We start from the raw sequence: 18,841 nt of genomic DNA, 5'->3' as shown, positions 1-18,841 counted from the left end.
ACCAAAGAGAGTAATGTTTAACCTGGACGAAAGTGCAATGAACACCAGTAAAGAGAAACACTTTAAAATAAGAAGTCAATGGAACTGAGAAAGTTTTGAAAAAAGTTTAGTTCCAGTATAGTTAACATAAAGCATCATATTAGTTTCAGGTGTACAATGTAGTGATTCAGCAGTTCCATACGTTACTCGGTGCTTATCATGATAAGCATATTTTCAATCTCCTTCACTTATTTTAGGCATCCCACGCACCTCCCCTCTGGTAACTGTCATTTTGTTCTCTATAGTTAAGAGTCTGTTTTTTGGTTTGTCTCTTTTTTTCTTTTGCTTGTTTGTTTCGTTTCTTAAATTCTGCATGTAAGTGAAATCATAAGGCATTTGACTTTCTCTGACTGACCTATTTCACTTAGCTTATACTCTCTATCTAGATCCACCTGCGTTGTTACAAATGGCAAGATTTCATTCTTGTTTAACGGCTGAGTGATATTCTGTGTATCACATCTTCTTTATCCATTCATCTATGGATAGACACTTGGGCTGCTTCCATATTTCAGCGATTGTAGATAATGCTGCTCAAGACATAGGGGCACAGACAGCTTTTCAAATGAGTGTTTTTGTATTTGTGTAAATACTCGGTGAAATTACTGGATCGTACGGTAACTCTTTTTTTAACTTTTTTTGAGGCAGTTAAAAGTTTGTCTTATTGATCTGTGTAATTGCTGAGGCCACTATGTCCAGACAAAAGAGTGGTCTCGCTCTCCTTGGACAGAGTCTTGATGGTCTCCTCCTTTTTGGCCTCGAGCAGCTCTTCACGGTACTTGCGTGCTTCCTCGGTCTTCATCTGTGGGCCTCAGCCCGGCCAGCCAGAAGCTTCTTGAATACCTCGTCTGCCTCACTCGTGGATGTGTTTGATGAAAATACAGTTGTTTTTGCACAGGTTACCCTTCACTTTCAGGTACAGGCTGTGATACATGGGGCGGTAAATCTTCTTAGATTCAAGGTATTCCCTGAGCAGCCACACAGAATTCTTATCCTCCTCATCCAGGTCGCTTTCTCAGGCATTCGAGCCTTGGCAGTGCCTTTTCTCTTACCGATGCCCATATACTTGCCCTTTCAGCAGGCCAAGGTGTTTTTCCAGTGCTTGAGCCTGGAAATTGATAGTCACAGTCTTCTGGATGATCAGCCCATCCTTGATCAGTTACCGGATCTACTGATGGGAGTTAGCATCGGCGATTTCACTGGGGTACAATCAGACCTCCTTTTTGCGACAGTGGAGAACACTGGAGGCAAGCCTCTTCTGAAGCCTGAGCATACTTATGGCTATAGCTGCATCGGTAAAGAAAAGTATTTTTAGCTTTTTGAGGAACCTCCATACTGCTTTCCACAGTGGCTGTACCAGTTCGTATTCCTACCAACAGTGCAAGAGCGTTGCATTTTCTCCACATCCTTGCCCATACTTGTTGTTTCCTGTGTTTTTGATTTTAGCTATTCTGATAGGGATGAGGTGATACATCATTGTGGTTTTGATTTGCACTTCCCGGATGATGAGTGATGTTGAACATCTTTTCATGTATCTGTTGGCCATCTGTATTTCTTCTTTGGAGAAATATCTGCTCATGTCTTCTCATTTTTAAGTTGGGTTATTTTTTTGAGGGAGGGGTGTTGAGTTGTATCACTTCTTTTTATATTTTGGATACTAACCCTTTATGAGATAATGTCATTTGCAAATATCTTCTCGCATTTCCGTAGGTTGTCTTTTAGTGTTGTTGATCGTTTTCTTCACTGGGCAGAAGCTTTTTATTTTGTTGCAGTCCCAATTGTTTATTTTGCTTTTGTTTTCCTGGCCAAAACTGAGGAAGTTTTACTGTTGATCAGGATGGAAATGGGGTTAATGAATAATAAAGTAGCCTGGTATTTAAGCAATATGACAATCCAAAAGACCAAGTGTTACTTTGGGCCATACAGGAAAAGAAATGACTCAAAATTTGAAGAAGGGAGGGAGAGAAAAGTACTGGAAGCCTGCTTTATCTTAGGAGGAGTTGTTAAGAGATACAAGCTGGTCCGTGGATACAGGCTGGTCACTGCTTCTATTTTGTGAGATGATCTGCTTCCTTTCTCTATATCTGATATGAGAAATAGTGACTAAATCCAATTATAACTTTACTTACTTGGGGGCATCAAAGGTGAGCTTTTTTTTTTCTAATGGAGTCATTATAAATTATCAAGAATATGTACATTCTCCTGACAGTGCATGATGTAAGAACTATAGGACATCTCACGCTTTTGTGTGCTCCCTTGTTTTAACTTACATAAGTTTTCTCAGGAAGAAAATGGCCTATGTCTTACGATACCACATGCTTCCTAAAGACAGTTTATTAAATAACTCTGTTCAGAGATGAAAATAGCATTGTGATATCCAAATGACCGGGATACCCCTGGCTTGCTTCACAGGATTGTCTAAGGGTCCCTTTCCAAACCCATCAACTAAATGTAGTATCCTCCTTACATGAAGATGAGCACCAACCTAACATCAGTAGGATTTGAACTCTTGAATATTTTTCAATAGAAGTAGCACAAAAGGAAAGTTATTACTTGTGTCTGGGTAGAACACAGTATGAGAGAAATTATTGCATTGGGAATATCCCCATCTTTGCAGAAGGATGGACTAAAACCATATCTAGGGCTATTTTCCTTCTGAAGTTTAGAATGCTTTTTACTGCTGGAGATCATTTTTATAATGAGTGCCGCTATGTCTCTGTAAGGTTTAAACAGTAAAATGTGCTGCTACTAAAGTTTTGTTGTATAGAATCTAACGGTATGTGTAAAAGGCAGACCTGAGGGAGGTATTAGATTAATTTTCAAGTTAGATTGATCTTAAGGAAAAATATTTTGGTGCTGTTAATATGTGTGCTACTCATCAGGAGAGATGTTACTTTTTGAATTGCTTTCCAGTGTGCATTTGAATAACAATTAAATACTTGTTAAATAAAATAAGCAGGCACATATTATGTTTTAACTATTCCAATGACCCGTATCACCGGCCAAGCAATAAATCTGTGGGATAATAAATTGGTGGATACTTTAGATTGGGTGGTCAAGCACATTTGAACAGATTTAAATAATAAGGAGCAGTCAACTATTTAGAAATGCAGGATGACCTTTCCAGATAAGCTAAGAGCAAAAGCCTCAAAGTGGGAATAAGGTTGGTCTGTTAGAGGACCAAAAAGAAGGTCACTGAGGCTGGAGTGGAGGGGCCTGGGCAGAATATTAGGACATGAAAGTGGAAAGAGGTACAGATCATGTAGTACTTTGTAAGTCAGGATGAGGAATTTAGATTCTGTGCTTAGTAAGATGGGAAGCCATCCGTGCATTTGAAGGGTAAAAATGCTCTGGCTGGTCATGAATTGTGGATTAGAGGAAGGCAAGAGAAAATGGGGTAGAGCTGGAGGTAGGCAAGATGTAGGTTGGGGCAATTGTCCAGAACTGGGGTGTTAGTAATGGGAATGGAGAAAAGTGGACGGGGTTAGAAGGGGTTGAAAGAAAGAAGGTGTGGTGAAAGAAGCTAGGTGGGCAGGCAATGAAGATAAGCCCCTAGGTCTAAGTAGGGAAAACAACACCTCTCCTACAGGAATTTTGGTTTCCATTCAGGCAGTAGGGACCCCCACCTTTTAAAAACCAGTCTTCCCAAGTCACTGAGGACCTGGCTCATCAGTAACTTCTGATCTCTAGAGATACTTCCATAATCAGGGACTTGGATTTTTCACTCCTTTTGTTTTCTTTCTAGACAGGCTTCTTGGATATCAGGAGTGGGTGGTAGGTAACAGGGGTTCTGAGGATGGTGAATTTGCCATAAGGAAAAACTGAGCTACTGCACACAGCCACTTACCTGGGCAGTCTCACAGTTCAAAAAGGAGAGGCAGGGAGGCTTAGTGCTTATTGTGCTCCGGGCCAGAAGTTTTACATACCAAATCTCATTCCCTCCTTTTGATTACTTGTGAGGTGCATTTTTAAATACCAGTTTTACAAAAAAGAGAAACAGACAGAGACAGAGACACTCAGATAGGTTATTTATTTTTCCCTGAAGTCACATAGCTTGTAAGTAGTGAAGCCAGGACTGGTATCAGAATGGGGCTGTCTGCACTCCCCACACTGCCCCTGAATTGGAGTTAGTCTGTTTTCCTTCTTTTCTCATTACCACATAGATTCCATGAAGAACTCATCCTGGGGAAGGCCATGATTTCTCTTTGTTATGTTTACTATGTTTGCCTCCCCTACCAGGCATGGTGCTTAGTAAAATGCTCAGCAAACATGCCTGCCTGGAGGCAACACCTCCTACTTGCTGCCACATATGGGGCTGGGGTGAGAGGCAAGGCAGGGCTGGTGAGATGGATTGCTTTGCTGCTGTTGCTGGGGCTGCTGCTGCTGCTTTGCTGCTGCTGCTAGGGGATGGGGAGCGACTCTACTGTCTGTGTCTTGGCTCGAAGGCAATTTCCATCTCGTAGCCCCCTCCTCCTCCACCATCCCTCAGCTGTTGCCCCTCCGTTTCAGATCTGGCCCCTAGGGGAGCATCCCTTGCCCCGGGGCTGACAGCACTTGGGGAGCAGGGTCCCTGTTCTCTGCGCTCCAGCTCTGTGCTCAGAGCTTCTTTCGCGGGCGCCTGGTGTCCAGCGGGCACTGATGTCAAGCGGTGGCGGAGCTCTGCCTACAGACGGTTGACCTGGACCCTCCTCCACACCCACTTCCTTCGTCGCCCCCTCCCTCTTGCCTGTACTCGGGCTCTGGCTCTCTATAAAAGGCGGGAGCGTGGGATGCCACAGCAGCTGCGAGTTTCAGCACCATGGAGAGCCCCCGTCTTCGGCCGCTGACCCTCTTGGTTGCCGCCCTGCTTTTGCTGCTACCTCTGCTGGGTGCCCGTGCCCAGGAGGACGCTGAGCTCCAGCCCCGAGCCCTGGACATCTATTCTGCCGTGGAGGATGCCTCTCATGAGAAGGAGCTGGTGGGTATCTTCCGGACCCCCCTTGGCTGCCTCCCGGTCCTTTCCTTTGTACTCGTCCGTCTTCTTTCCCTCCTTCCCCGCCCCCATTGCCAGAATCGGGGTGCAGGGAGATGAGCGTAAAGCCCGGGCTTCCATCTGAAAATCGTCTGGAGCCCACTGCTTCAGGCAGTTTGTAGAGTGAATCCCTTGTCCCGGGCCCTCGGAGCACCTGGAGCTTCAGAGTCTAAGGGACTCGCGGTCTGTACGTGAGACAGTGCTCGCTAAGTTAATACCCCTTGAATGTCGTCCCTTTCTGTCCTTGAAGTCCCGGGGTGGAGTGTGTGTGGTTCCGGGGCTCTTTGTAACTAGGGCTGGGAGTGAGCACCTGGCTGGGCTCGCAGCCAATGCGGCAACTTTGGGCTCCGGGGGGGCGATGTGTTGCAGATTGAAGCGCTACAGGAAGTCCTGAAGAAGCTCAAGACTAAAAGTATTCCGATCTATGAGAAGAAGTACGGCCAAGTCCCCATGGTAAGGCTTTGGGGTCACCCCCTCCCCATGTTTTTCCAAGAGGAAATATACCACTTTGAGAGCATTGACCTTCTACCTGCGATGTTGTTGAATCAGGTAATGGGTTTGCAGAATTCTGTGGGCTCTCTTTTGTTTTCCACCGCCAACCATGCGCCTTGGTTTCTAACAGCAAAGAGTAGAACGTCCATTTCGGAGGATCCAACAGCTGGTACCAGGAACCAGCTCTTGGGTCTGTGTGGAGGGGAGCGTTTCTTGAAGATGGGTTTTTTCATCTCATGAAAAATTTTCTGAATTGGAAGAGCCCTTAAATCTACTCAGTTCTTGTTCCTCCAGTTTTCTTCTTGCCATCTGGAGTACTGCCAGTTTTTCTGATCTAAGTTTTAAGGTTAAAATTCTTGATTTCCCAGCTTATCACTTTCCTTGGGGAATTACACATGCACACGCTTGTGTTTTCTCTCTCTCTCTCTCTCACACACACACACACACACACACACACACCCCTCTTCCTTGGGATGAGGAGTCTGAAAGCAGGGAGCAGAGGCTGTGACAAAATACAGGTCTATTGTTTGTTTATTTCTTAGAAAAATGTCTGGTTGATTATTTTTCTTTTTGATAAACAAGGGAGTTAGAAAATGTGCCCCCTCCCCCCAAAATAAAAAGTGGAATAAAGTAGGAGGGGCTCAATAATTTAAATTTTTTTCTGTTTATGTTCTCTCACTGAAATTTTAAGGCTCTCTGTGTTTCAGGTCTGACCATACTTAGACCTCTCATGATGGTGATAGGTTCCACCTATCTCTCCCAAGAGGCAGACATTGTGTTGATGGGGAGATGTGCCTGTTGGGAGCCCGGGTTTGTTTCTGTGGGAAGACCACACATTGTGTTGTTTTCAGTGCCACGCTGGGGAGCGGTGCGCAGTGCGAAAAGGAGCCAGGATTGGGAAGCTGTGCGACTGTCCCCGAGGAACCACCTGCAATTCTTTCCTTTTGAAGTGCTTGTGAGGCACCCACCCAGGTCCATAAATCCCCACTGCCCATACTTTACCTAGGAGGACCACACCTTCATCCCTGGAGTTCGCCTTTAGCAACAAAGTTTGCATTTCCCTCTGAGGGTTAAGGGGCTTTTTCCTGCTGTTCCCAAATAAAAGAACACATTAGATGTTACTGTGTGAAGGATAATGCCTTGTATGGTGTTGATACATGTGCAAAGTATTCTTTTCTTATTCATCTGACACCCTCTTATGTATCTTTGTGTAAAGAAGGGGAACTTCACTTTGAAAATTGTATTTTTGTATGTGATGTGGCAGGATGAAAATTAGACTTAGTTAATCTTGGTAGATGATATCACAACCTGGAAGATGACCCCAAATGACACAACTTGCAGCATGTACAAATTATACATAATAAAGTGTTTTTAATAATTGCTCATACTGTATCATTGTTTCTATGTCATAAGTAATTTAAGTAAGAGTGGTGGAATTAATCATGCTGTTGTTTTCAAAGAGAAATATTTTAAAAATAGCAGTCTATTGGGAGAACAGCACCTTGGCTCCAAGGAGTTTTCATCATTAATTGGGAGCTTGCCACAAAAGCTTTGGTGCACTCTGTTTTTCTTTGATTGCAATGTGTGTGTGTGTGTGTGTGTGTGTGTGTGTGTGTGTGTGTGAGAATTGGAGATGGTTGGAGTTGAGCTGATGTGATATTGTTTATTAAAACCTTTAGTAGACTCCTTAATTTTCACAGTGAGAACAATAAAAGATAAATTGTTTCAGACTTTAGCCCCATTAAAAGCAGTTTGAAAAATTGGGATTTTTGTTTTGGCTACTCCTTTATTAGAAAATATTCATTGATAAAAAAATGGATTCTTTGGGGGCTTATTGTTTGTCCGAAGGAAGGGGAATAGCTGTATTAGGTGCTTTAAATGTGTGAGACCCACTCATTTCCACTACTTAATATACAATCCTGCGTGGGGCATGTGGGTGGCTTAGTCTGTTCAGCGTCTGCCTTTGGCTCAGGTTGTGATCCCAGGGTTCTGGGATCGAGTCTCGCATCAGACTCACTGCTCAGTGGGGAGCTTGCTTCTCCCTCTCCTTCTGCCTTACCACCTGTTTGTGCTCTCTCACTCTCTGATTTAAATAAAATCTTTAAAAAATACATAATTTTGGTTACATTATCTGTTCAAAGGAAAAATAGTCATTTTAATAAATAGTTTCGAGGGGAACAAATGAGAATTGATAGGTGGTAAATTCAACTCAAGAAATCTAAAAATCTTAAATGTAAAGGTTAGTATCCTTTAAATGTTTCTGAGTGTTTACCCGAGGTCACATTCCTAAGGGCTTAAACCAGAGTAAATAACATGTGAGAAGCAGCATCATGAGACAAACAGGTGCTTACAGTTTCGAAGTGCAAACTCAAGAGGCGCCTGCATAATATTAGTATTAAAAAAGAAAGTCCCTCCCCTGCTTCCTAGGGAGATAGAGTATGCTGATAGAAAATATGCTCATACATAATTGCTATTTGTGGTTTTCTCATTGTTACTATTAGCATGGCTTATTCCCTCAATTCCAAGAAAGATACTATTACAGTTTTTCAGAGAAGGAAGCAGAGGTCAAGAGAGATGATGGAAATCATCTTGGTCAGGTCATATAATCCAAAATCCTGATTTCAGCTCTAATCCCTCTGACTCTCTAGATTTATTTGCCTTTTGCTTCCATATCACTCTGGGCAATAGAACAGGTTGTTTGGACTCCCAAATTCCCCAGAAAGCACTTCTTTCTTTAATAGAAATTAGCTCACTAGGGTGCCGATGTATCTTTTGGGGTCACATTTCTACTTGAATTCCTCTTTGACAGTTTTAGTTGTGATTGAAATGTGTTACATTTTAATCCTGAAAAACTGCCAGCAGTTCTTTAATGGTTTCATTATCTGCTACTTTTCCAGAAAATATTTAAGTTAAAATCCTGATCATCTTCTTGAGTCCCTTAACTGTTTTCATTCATGTCAGTCCTAAATAAATAAGATCAGGAAATTGCTTTAACCATTGATTACTGCACAGGCAGGACCCTGAAGGATAACACTGAGAAGTACTTCCTATTGCAGCCTGGAATGTTTCCCCAAAAGAAAGAGATGCTGCAGGACTTTGTGATTCAAAGACAGGAATAAGAATTCTGCTCCAAACCCCTTTAACTCTGTCACCCTGACTTCTATGTCACCCCATTCTTTCTTGTTTCATTTGACTAAAGGATATGGACTGAGGGGGAATTGGTAATGAGGAATCTGTGGGCTGGGTACAAAAAGGCTTTTTCCAAAAGTTTGGTCTAGGGATCCAAGTTTTAAGTTCATGGTGGTAATGACATTCTATACTAATGATGGCAACATTTAATCTGAGTGGCTTGGTAGAAACTTCTCATTTTGTCAGAATTAGACCTCCTCTTCAACTGGAATGCCTTACTGTGTTTAATGACTGAAGGTCTCTGTGGTAGAGGAGAGGAGGAGAATGTTAAATGTTTAAAAAATTTTAGTAAGAAAAGAAGTCATCCATGTGCAATCACCCATGTATGAGCCCCAGAGATCTTCTGAGATTGGCTGAAGGATCAGGGGTCTGAGAGTTGACAAGTATCTACATCTAAAGATCTGAAGAACGTTACAGGCATAGGAATGGTGTTGCTAGAGCAGTGGTTCTCACAAGGTCTAGAGGTGATATGTGAAAGTTACTGGAGGACTTTTCTCAACTACACATAACTACTGCCCTTCCTACAGTAATTGCTGATGTCTCACCCCTCCCTCTTTGCTAGAATCTGGAGGCCTGTGAGGGACACATCCTATACCTAGGTTCCCACACACCCTTCCCAAACCTAATAATGGTACATCAGATTCTGGTTATTGACAAAGATTCTTTCTTGACCAGACTTGAGTCAGGCTTGAACCTCCTTCTGGGCCTATCTATGCACTCCCTTATAAAATCCAGTTTTAGCAAGAATCCTGATAAATCAATTTATCAAGAGTCCCACAGCCTTCTCATCTTCCACCATCTCCCAAGTAATGTCTGAGCACTCTGACCTGTCTTTAGCAAAGATCCTGTCAGGTTGGTTTATCTTGAATTTCCCTGACCCCTGATGTTTCCCATTAATAATTTCCCATCCAATTCTTGGCTATAAATTCTTACTTGCCCATGCTATATTAGGAACTGAGCCCTGTTCTATCCTGAAGTCTCTTTTCCTCTATTGCAGTAATCTTGAACAAAATCTTATATGGCTATAATGACTTTCTAATTCTAGTTTTTCTTTGACAGGGGAGACTATTTAGGATTGTTAGTTTGAATAAGACCCTCAAATTGTTTTGAGAAGCTTCCTATCCTAGAGCCACTGCAATACTGAGCTTGTTTTTGGGATAGTCCCTTTCATTCTACACTTGTTTGAGTGCCTTCCACATGCTGAGTATTGAGAACATAATGATAAACAAGATAGACATAATCGTTGTTTTGAGTTTACAGTCAAGTGATTTTTGTCTTTTGGTGAGATTAGATAATAAGAAACAAAAATTATAAGCCATAATAAATTCTATGAATTTATGTTGACATGATTGAGGCTGTGGACTCTTAGAAAATGAATACCAGGGGCGCCTGGGTAACGCAGTCATTGGGTGTCTGCCTTCGGCTCAGGGCGTGATCCCGGCGTTATGGGATCGAGCCCCACATCAGGCTCCTCTGCTGGAAGCCTGCTTCTTCCTCTCCCATTCCCCCTGCTTGTGTTCCCTCTCTCGCTGGCTGTCTCTGTCAAATAAATAAATAAAACCTTAAAAAAAATGAATACCAGATAAGAAGAGGTCCAAGTGGCTTTCCCTGGAAATAAGTCTTTGAGCCCCCTTGGGTGTACACTTTCACCTTGACCAGGTGGAATTTGCAGATGTTCATAGATCAGGAATATCTCAAGGGAAAAGTAAGGCTGAGAGTAAAGAGGGTGGTGGTTCTGGCATCAGCTTTCAGTCTTTATTTCACTGATGGTTGGGTGGCTAAATATAATTCTCTCTTGCCTGGCTAATGTGTGGTTATAATTTGTTTCCCTTGCCTTTGTAGATGTATGTGCTCTGTTCAGGGTCCCTAGTCTAGAGGGTCTATCAGCACAACTGTTTTGGCCAAAGAATAGTTTATGCAAATATTTCTAACTGGTGTTCCCTGAACTACTGAGAAGAGGAATCAGCAACAAGGAAGAGGTTAAGCATTTAGAAGAAAGAGGAGGTAATTGGTGAAGTGAAACTCTTGTCAGGAATGGGAGGATGTGATTCAGAGCCAGGAAAAAGATAGCTTTGGGAAGGACAGAGAGTACATGATATGTAAAGATATAGGGGACTTTAATACATGTGCTGGCAGAAGTTGGGGGTACTTATTTCATGGCTTCTGTTTTCCAAGGAAAGTAGGCTATAAACTGATCTGAGAAGAAGGTGAAGCAAATTAGCTATTTAATAATTACATATACACAGTATAGAAACTGATGATAGCCTATCCTCTACTATAATACGACAGATTCATCATAAGACATGATATGTTAGGTACTAGACAGAGAGGAAGATGAATTTAGAGGGCACAGAGGTGAGTTATCAAGGCCTGTAGACAAAAGTGGTATTTCAGTATTCTTTTAAGAATGTGTAATATTTCAAAATGTGGAGATTGGGGAAATATCCTTTAAGATGTGGAAAATAGTGTGAATGAAAATGTGCAAGGAGGGACACCCGGCTGGCTAGTCAGTGGAGCATGCAACTCTTATTCTCAAGTGTTAAAATAACTTTTATGAAATTTTAGTGGAAATAGATGGCAGTTGTTTTCCTAATGTTTCTATTAAAATAAAATTGGGCATTTCTGTTTTAGGATGTCAGAACTTTGGAGGAATTTTGCCTGGTCTAGAAAATCTAAAGGTGTGGAAACTGTTGGACTCGTGGTGATTTATGAAATGAGGAGTCTGAAAGGCTGGGAGGATGGTATATGCCAGAGAGAGAGAACAGGCACGGATATTGCAGGGGGGAGACTGAAGGTTTGAATATATGAGGGACCTGGAGCTTCTCTAGATTGCTCTAGATTCCAGTGCAGATGTGGCTTCAGCAAGGGGAGGCAAGCACAGAGCAGTGCTGCAATGGAAGCAGGAAGCCTGGTTTCCAGTCATGGTTCTGCCACTCATTAGCTGTGTAACCTTAAGCAAGTCACAGAATCGCGCAGGACCTCAGACGTGCACACATGGAAGAGTCCCTTTCCAGTTCAAATATTTCAAGGCTTCATTCTACATTATTTGGTCATGTCTAATATTCTGTGTTTGAGCAACTGGGAAATAAAGCAAATATGCTCCAGCCCAAACTGATTTTGGCTTTACTTGAACTGCAGGCCTTAACAAGGAGGAATAAACCTAAAATCACCTCAATATTTTTAAGTTTAGATATCTTAAATGCTAAACAATCTTGTGATGAGCCCTAAGCACTTGGAATTTGAAGATAAATTGCTTTAAAATTATATACATACATATTATATATATAAAGTACAGTTCTATTTAAATTATAAATGTATACTCATGTCAAATATATAAATTTATATACTTACCTATCCTTATGTAACTATATTTAATTTACATATGTAAATATGTCATGTATAGTATATATAATTGACTATAATGTATGATGTATATATAATGTATATTATTATACATTATATTATACATTATATATAATTTAAAAACTATGTGTGTATTAAAATGTGTTTTATTTTAAACACATTCTATATAATTATAAAATATAAATATAATTACATATTATAAATTACATGTATATAACTTATATACATTAGTTGCTTCAGTATAATTTGCTTCCTTTTGTATTCTCATTTCCCAATTTTTATTGGTGGTTAGGACCCAGCTGGGGCTTTCTAAGGAGGCACACACACGCAGGCTTCATAAAGACTGAAAACCTCTAAACACATAACTGGAGAACTTTATTTACTTATTTAATATTTTATTTATTTATTTATTTATTTATTTATTTGACAGAGAGCACAAGCAGGGGAAGCCACAGAGGGAGAGGGAGAAGCAGGCTCCCCGCTGAGCAGGAAGCCCGATGCAGGGCTCGATCCCAGGACCCTGGGATCATGACCTGAGCCGAAGGCAGATGGTTAACCAACTGAGCCAACCAGGTGTCCCTGGAGAACATTTTTAGCTTGGGAACTTTATTTTTTTAAATTTATTTTTATTTTTTAGAGAGTGAGAGAGTATGAGCCAGGGGAGGGGCAGAGGGAGAGGAAGAGAGAATCCCAAGCAGATTACCTACTGAGTGCAGAACTTGAGGCGGGGCTCCATCTCACGACTCTCAGATCATGACCTGAGCCGAAATCAACAGTCCAATGCTTAACCCACCGAGCCACCCAGGCGTCCCTTAACTTGAGAACTTTATACTAGCAATACTTTAAAGGCTCTAAAGCCTTAAAGCCACGCTTCTGAGGAATTGAGCTCCGGTGTCTCAGCTGAGCTTCTACTTTATATATTCCATTCATTGTCTCTCATGATTTATAATGTCAACCTTAAGGTTCCAGAGCCGTTGGGTTTTGTGGGTTTATTAGGAGTTTGTTGTGATTTTCACTATATAGTTTACAGACCTACTTTATACATGGTCTTAATTTTGGGATTGGTCACAGAATTTCAGAATTGAAAGGAAACTTTGAGGTCATTTAATTAAATCTCCCTTTATAAATGAAGAAATGGAAGACTTAATGGTAAAGTGACTTGCCCATTCCTACAGTGACCAAGTGAAAATTCAGTGAAGCAATCAATCTATATTTGGTAAGTTGTAGGACATTTTATCCAACAGATTCCCTCTTAGGACAAGCTGTCTTCCTTTGGGAGACTGCCTTGACAAGTGTTTAGGGTGGAAGTAAACCCTCCTTGATTATGTTTTATTTATCTTTCAATCTCCTTTTACTCTATTTTAAAATTTGATTTCCTTTTGACTCAAGTTATCTAGATGCATTTGGTGACAAACAATATATAAGCCAATTCTAATGAATTTTATGTCTAAAGGGGGAATTTATTGTAAGGTGATCAGAGGACAGGAAATATAGGCGTGCAGTAAGAAAGCGGATACCCAGGGCCAGTAGGAGTCATTTCCCCTCTCAGTCTCTCTCTTACTTCCTTACCCACACATGTTTCTTTGTCTCTCCATCTTGCTTTGTATAGGTTTACCTAGGGTCTAGTAGTGGAACTGTTGGTTGTACAATACGCTTATTTTCAGCTTTACTAGATAATGCCAGATTGCTCTCTAAAATGGCTGTACGCGTGTATGCTCCTACCAGTGGTGTGTTCCACAGCCTCACCTATGCTTGGAATGGTTATCTTCAAAATTTTTGCCAGCCTGGTGCACCCGGCTGGCTCGGTCAGATGAGCACGTGACACTTGATCTCGGGGTTGTAAGTTCAAGCCTCACGCTGAGTGTAGAGATTACTTAAATAAAAAAAAAACGTAAAAAAAAATTTTGGGCAATCTGATACCATTTTTGTCAATGGTATCTCATTGTTTTAATTTGCATTCATTCCTTTGACTACTCAGGGCGGGCATATTTTTGTATTTATTTATATCTTTTGTGAATTGTCTCTTCATGTACTGTGCCTATTTTTCAGTTGGGTTATATGTCTTTTTCTAATCAATTTGTAGAAGTTCCTCATATATATCTTGAATACGGTGTCCTTATTGTCTGTATAGTGTTGCAAATAGCTCTTTCTAATCTGTGGCGTATCTTTTTACCCTAGTATCATTTGCTGTGCAGAGTTATAAATCTTAATGTAGCCAAATCTTTTCCTTTCATGTTTGTGCCAAGTTTAAGACATAATCCTTGTTCAAATCATAAAGACGTTCTGCTATAATTTTCTTTAATATTTGGAATTTTGTACTTAAAGATTATTAATCCATCTGAAATTTGTTTTTGTGTGTGGTGATATGAGATTTCATATTTTTTGTATGGGAAAATCATAGTTTCATCAGTACTTTTTGAAGATTCTGCTTTTTACCGCTGATGTGTATTACCACCTCTGTCAATTTAAAGGGTTGGTTTTTTTTTTTTTTAATCTGTTTCTAAACTCTCTAACCTGTTCCATTGACTTATTAGTTTATTTGGTCACTACAACCACATACTGTTTTTAGAGTACTTAAACCTTGCTGTCTCTGCCAGCATCCCCCAGCCAGTACCTCCAGGAACACACCTGTAGTTGAACAAGTTAGATTTATTACTAGTTTCAGTTTAGGTTAGGGAACCGTGTGACATCTCAGTAAGACTGTGAAAAAACAAACTTATTGTAGGATGTGGGCTTTTGTTGAATGATTCTGGGGAGGGCCTCAGCAGGAGCAGAATAACCCTGGTCTGGGTGTCTTCAGGAAGTGGGGACAATTCCATGTTTGATATCTCAGTAAATATTATCTATAGGGAGAACAGACTAGAGTGAGGACAAAATTGTACTTGCTAAAGAAGTAGCAGTCCCTTGTTTTAGTGAGAGACGGGCATGCTTGGCATGTTGTGAGTTGTATAGGGACCTATTTTGTCTATATTTATGCAAAATTATCAAGTGGCTTTGTTCTAACTCAGCTTATTAGGGTCTCCAAGTGACCTTGTCGGAGGTGATGTTCCGTGAGGTGGTGTATGGCCTGCAGGAAGTACCCGGCCAGCTTCCAAAGCAGTGAGGCCAGCTGCAAGCATCAGACCAATTCCTGGGTGGCTCATCTCATAGAACAGTCCTCTTTTCCTCACCCCTACACACTTCTTCAAAATACTTTTTTTTTTTTTTTTAAAGATTTTATTTATTTATGTGACAGAGAGACAGCCAGCGAGAGAGGGAACACAGCAGGGGAGTGGGAGAGGAAGAAGCAGGCTCACAGCAGAAGAGCCTGATGTGGGACTCGATCCCGGATCGCCAGGATCACGCCCTGAGCCGAAGGCAGACGCTTTAACGACTGCGCCACCCAGGCGCCCCTCTTCAAAATACTTTTATTCTTGGTGCTTTACTGCTACACATGAATTTTAGCATCAGCTTGTAAAATTTTACAAAATTGCATTGAACTTACAAATTAATAATGGAAAGACCTGAAATGTTGACCTTATTTCATCTTTTGATTCATTAACATGGTCTCTCCACTTACTTAGATCTTTCAAAATGTCCTTCAATAACCTTAATGATTTTCTTCATATCAGTTTTGGATTTATTAGGTTTTAGACTTTTTTAAGCTTTAGATTTATTATTTGGATTCTAATTTTTTGTTGCTAATATGTATGCTTTTTTAAAAAAGATTATTTATTTATTCGACAGAGATAGAGACAGCCAGCGAGAGAGGGAACACAAGCAGGGGGAGTGGGAGAGGAAGAAGCAGGCTCACAGCGGAGGAGCCCGATGTGGGGCTTGATCCCATAACGCCGGGACCACGCCCTGAGCCGAAGGCAGACGCTTAACTGCTGTGCCAACCAGGCGCCCCTAATATGTATGCTTTCTAATTCTATCATATTTTATAATTGGTTTATTGATATATAGGAATGCTATATATCATGTTTATATATTGATGATATTCTGTAATGTTCCTGAGTTTTCCTATTTGTTCTAAATATTCTAATACATTGTTTTGGATTTTCCATGTAGGCAATCATGTTATCTGAAAACAAGCATAGCTTTCTCTTCCTTTCTAATTCTTACACTTTTACAAATTTTATTGCATTGACCAGGTCTGTCAGTATGTCAGTGGTATGGGGGGATGGCAGACTTTCATACTCTTGACTTCATTGACAACGCTTCTGAAGTTTCATAGGAAATTATTTTGTTTGGTAAATTTTTAAAATACAAGCTCTTTCTTAGGTTGAGGAATTTTCCTCCTATTCCTAGTTTGATAAGCTTTTGTTTTGCAAACATAAACGAGTATTGAATTTTGTAGAACCCTTTTCTGCATTTATAGATATAATTCCATTTTTCTTACTGAATCTATTAGTAATCTGACTTAATCCACATCCTAGAGAAGTAGTCACCCTCCTGCAGAGCTCCACAGATATCTGCTAGTGGTTGAGCCGTCAGTCTTGGTCGAGTGCTGAAGTGGAAGGTCAGGGCTGGAGTCCAAACTTCCTCCATTTCCTATATCCACAGCCTCTGAACCAGATGTGTGGCTGGCTGATACTTCCACAGCCCAAGGCCCTAACATCTGATCCTTCTCTACGCTGGGCATGCAGTGGAAAAACCACCTACCTGCTCCTGCTCTTGCTCCCGCTACAAGTTGCTCCCCAAATACTGTTTGTGCTGCTTGGTCGTTCACCTTGTCTGCTTGACATGGTGAATTTACTGACAGATTTCTAATGGTGTTTTCCCCTTTATGGGATAAACTCTACTTGGTTATAACATATTTTATAATACATTTTAGCTTTGATTTGGTAATATATAAACCAAGACTTTTGTGTTTGTATTTCTAAGAAAGATTGGTTTGTCATTTTATTTTCTTACCTTGTCATCTGATTTTGGTAGTAGGCTAAATAGCCTCAAAAAATACATTAAAGAATTTGTTTCCCCTCTACTTTCCTGGTCCTTTGAAACAGTTTGTAAAGTAGGATTATCTGTGGAGGTCTGGTCGACTTTTTTGTCAGTGGGAAATTTTGGTAACTAAGTTTCTTTAATGATTTTTAATGACTTCGGTACTATGACTGGAGAAAGATGAGACATGAAAGATTCCAGTTGGACTTAATTAATTAATTAAAGATTATTTATTTGAGAGAGAGAGCATGCACAAGTGGGAGGGGCAGAGGGAGAGAGAATCTCAGAATCTCATGCAAACTCTGCACTGAGTCTCATGACCCTGAGATCACCACCTGGGCTAAAACCAAGAGTTGGATGCTTAACTGACTGTACCACTCAGGCACCTCCACTTGGGCTTACTTTAAATCTAGATAGGAAGGGTATAAAAAGATCTAAGAATAGGACAGAGAAGGGTTAAGTTTATGAATTTGTAATTTTAATTAATTAAAGGCTAAATTAAAAATCAGAGTAGTACTGGAGTAATCTTTTGTGTTGCCTCTCTCAAATGCCTTGGGCTTCCAGTCCAGAACCTGGCTTTGCAGTGTTGGTTTGGGTCTCCTGGCCCCTGGTGCTCAGAGAGAGTCAGATGGTCGGGCGACTTTCCTGCTAGCTCTTTTCCAAGCAATGACTCAGTGATTCAGCCAGTGGTGTGTTTAGTTGCTGTTTCCAAGGCCATAGAGCTGTCCTCCTTCCCTGGGCTTGTGACTTTCTATAAGCTATAGACCCAGGCAGTCACCTGCAGGAACTAAAACAAATTTAGCTCATTTTCATGATTAGAAGAGCTCCACTTCAACCCCTGTTTTGGAGCAGTGTTAGTCCTTCTACCACATAGGAGCCAAACTTGTAGCCGCTACTGCCAGCTTTGGAACCATGAGTTGAGCAACTTCTCAGCTTCGGTCTGTTCATGACATTGCATTTTGATCCGTTGGGACATTTAGCTTCCTTTTTGAGGCTGGCTATATTGTTTAAGTTTTTTCTTTTTATATTTTCTCTGTCCTTGTGGGATTACTTCATGGTATGAACTTAAGGCACCAGTTATCCTGAAAGTATATGTCCCCATTCATTCTTTTATTGAAAAAATATATTATTTATTTGAGAGAGAGAGAGAGAACAAACAAACACACAGAGGGAGAGGAAGAGGGAGAAGCAGGCTTCCTGCTGAGCAGGGGGCCTGATGTTGCCTGGATCCCAGCACCCTGGGATCATGAACTGAGCCGAAGACAGACGCTTAACCAGTTGAGCCACCCAGGCTTCTCCAGCTTGACTTATATTCTTTTTTTTTTTTTAATGATTTTATTTATTTATTTGACAGAGAGAGAGAGAGACAGCAAGAAAGGGAACACAAGCAGGGGGAGTGGGAGAGGGAGAACACTGAGCCTGATGTGGGGCTCGATCCCAGAGCCCGGGGATCATGACCTGAGCTGAAAGCTGACGCTCAATGACTGAGCCACCCAGGTGCCCCCTGACTTATATTTCTAACTCTCTATTAAAACTACTTTTTATCATGACCACCAACCAAGTTCACATTTATAAATCCAAAGTATGTTTTTCTACTCTCTTTCTGATCTCCAATGAATTGTTCAGTAAGCTTTTTTCACCCAAAGTAATAATTGATGGGGTTTTTTTTGAAAAATGCTTATCAGTACTTCTTTTTTTTCTATGCCATAGTTTATTTACAAACATATTGAGTATGCTGAATCCGAGAGTTGGATCCAGTTTTCAAAGAGATTGTACCTCTTACAATGTTTCTTTTCACATCTATTCAATGGATTAATTAAAACATCT

At 40.9% G+C, this 18,841-nt stretch overlaps 1 protein-coding gene and 1 pseudogene across 1 annotated transcript; one reads left to right on the top strand and one right to left on the bottom strand.

Moving 5' to 3' along the window:
- Positions 1-697: 697 nt before the first annotated feature.
- LOC103663870 lies at positions 698-1,309 on the bottom strand (annotated as a pseudogene).
- A 3,474-nt stretch (positions 1,310-4,783) lies between these two features.
- On the top strand, positions 4,784-6,861 carry CARTPT (CART prepropeptide). Its single transcript, XM_008691315.2, has 3 exons — positions 4,784-4,993; positions 5,417-5,500; positions 6,391-6,861. The coding sequence occupies exons 1-3, from the start codon at positions 4,835-4,837 to the stop codon at positions 6,496-6,498; spliced, it is 351 nt and encodes a 116-aa protein (XP_008689537.1). The 5' UTR covers positions 4,784-4,834; the 3' UTR covers positions 6,499-6,861.
- Positions 6,862-18,841: the final 11,980 nt, after the last annotated feature.

The sequence above is a fragment of the Ursus maritimus genome, unplaced genomic scaffold, assembly GCF_017311325.1.
Source record: "Ursus maritimus isolate PB19 unplaced genomic scaffold, ASM1731132v1 scaffold_5, whole genome shotgun sequence".
In the NCBI taxonomy this organism is placed as follows: domain Eukaryota; kingdom Metazoa; phylum Chordata; class Mammalia; order Carnivora; family Ursidae; genus Ursus; species Ursus maritimus.
Note: the sequence above shows the minus strand (reverse complement) of the source record. Positions and strands in the feature narration are given on the sequence as shown.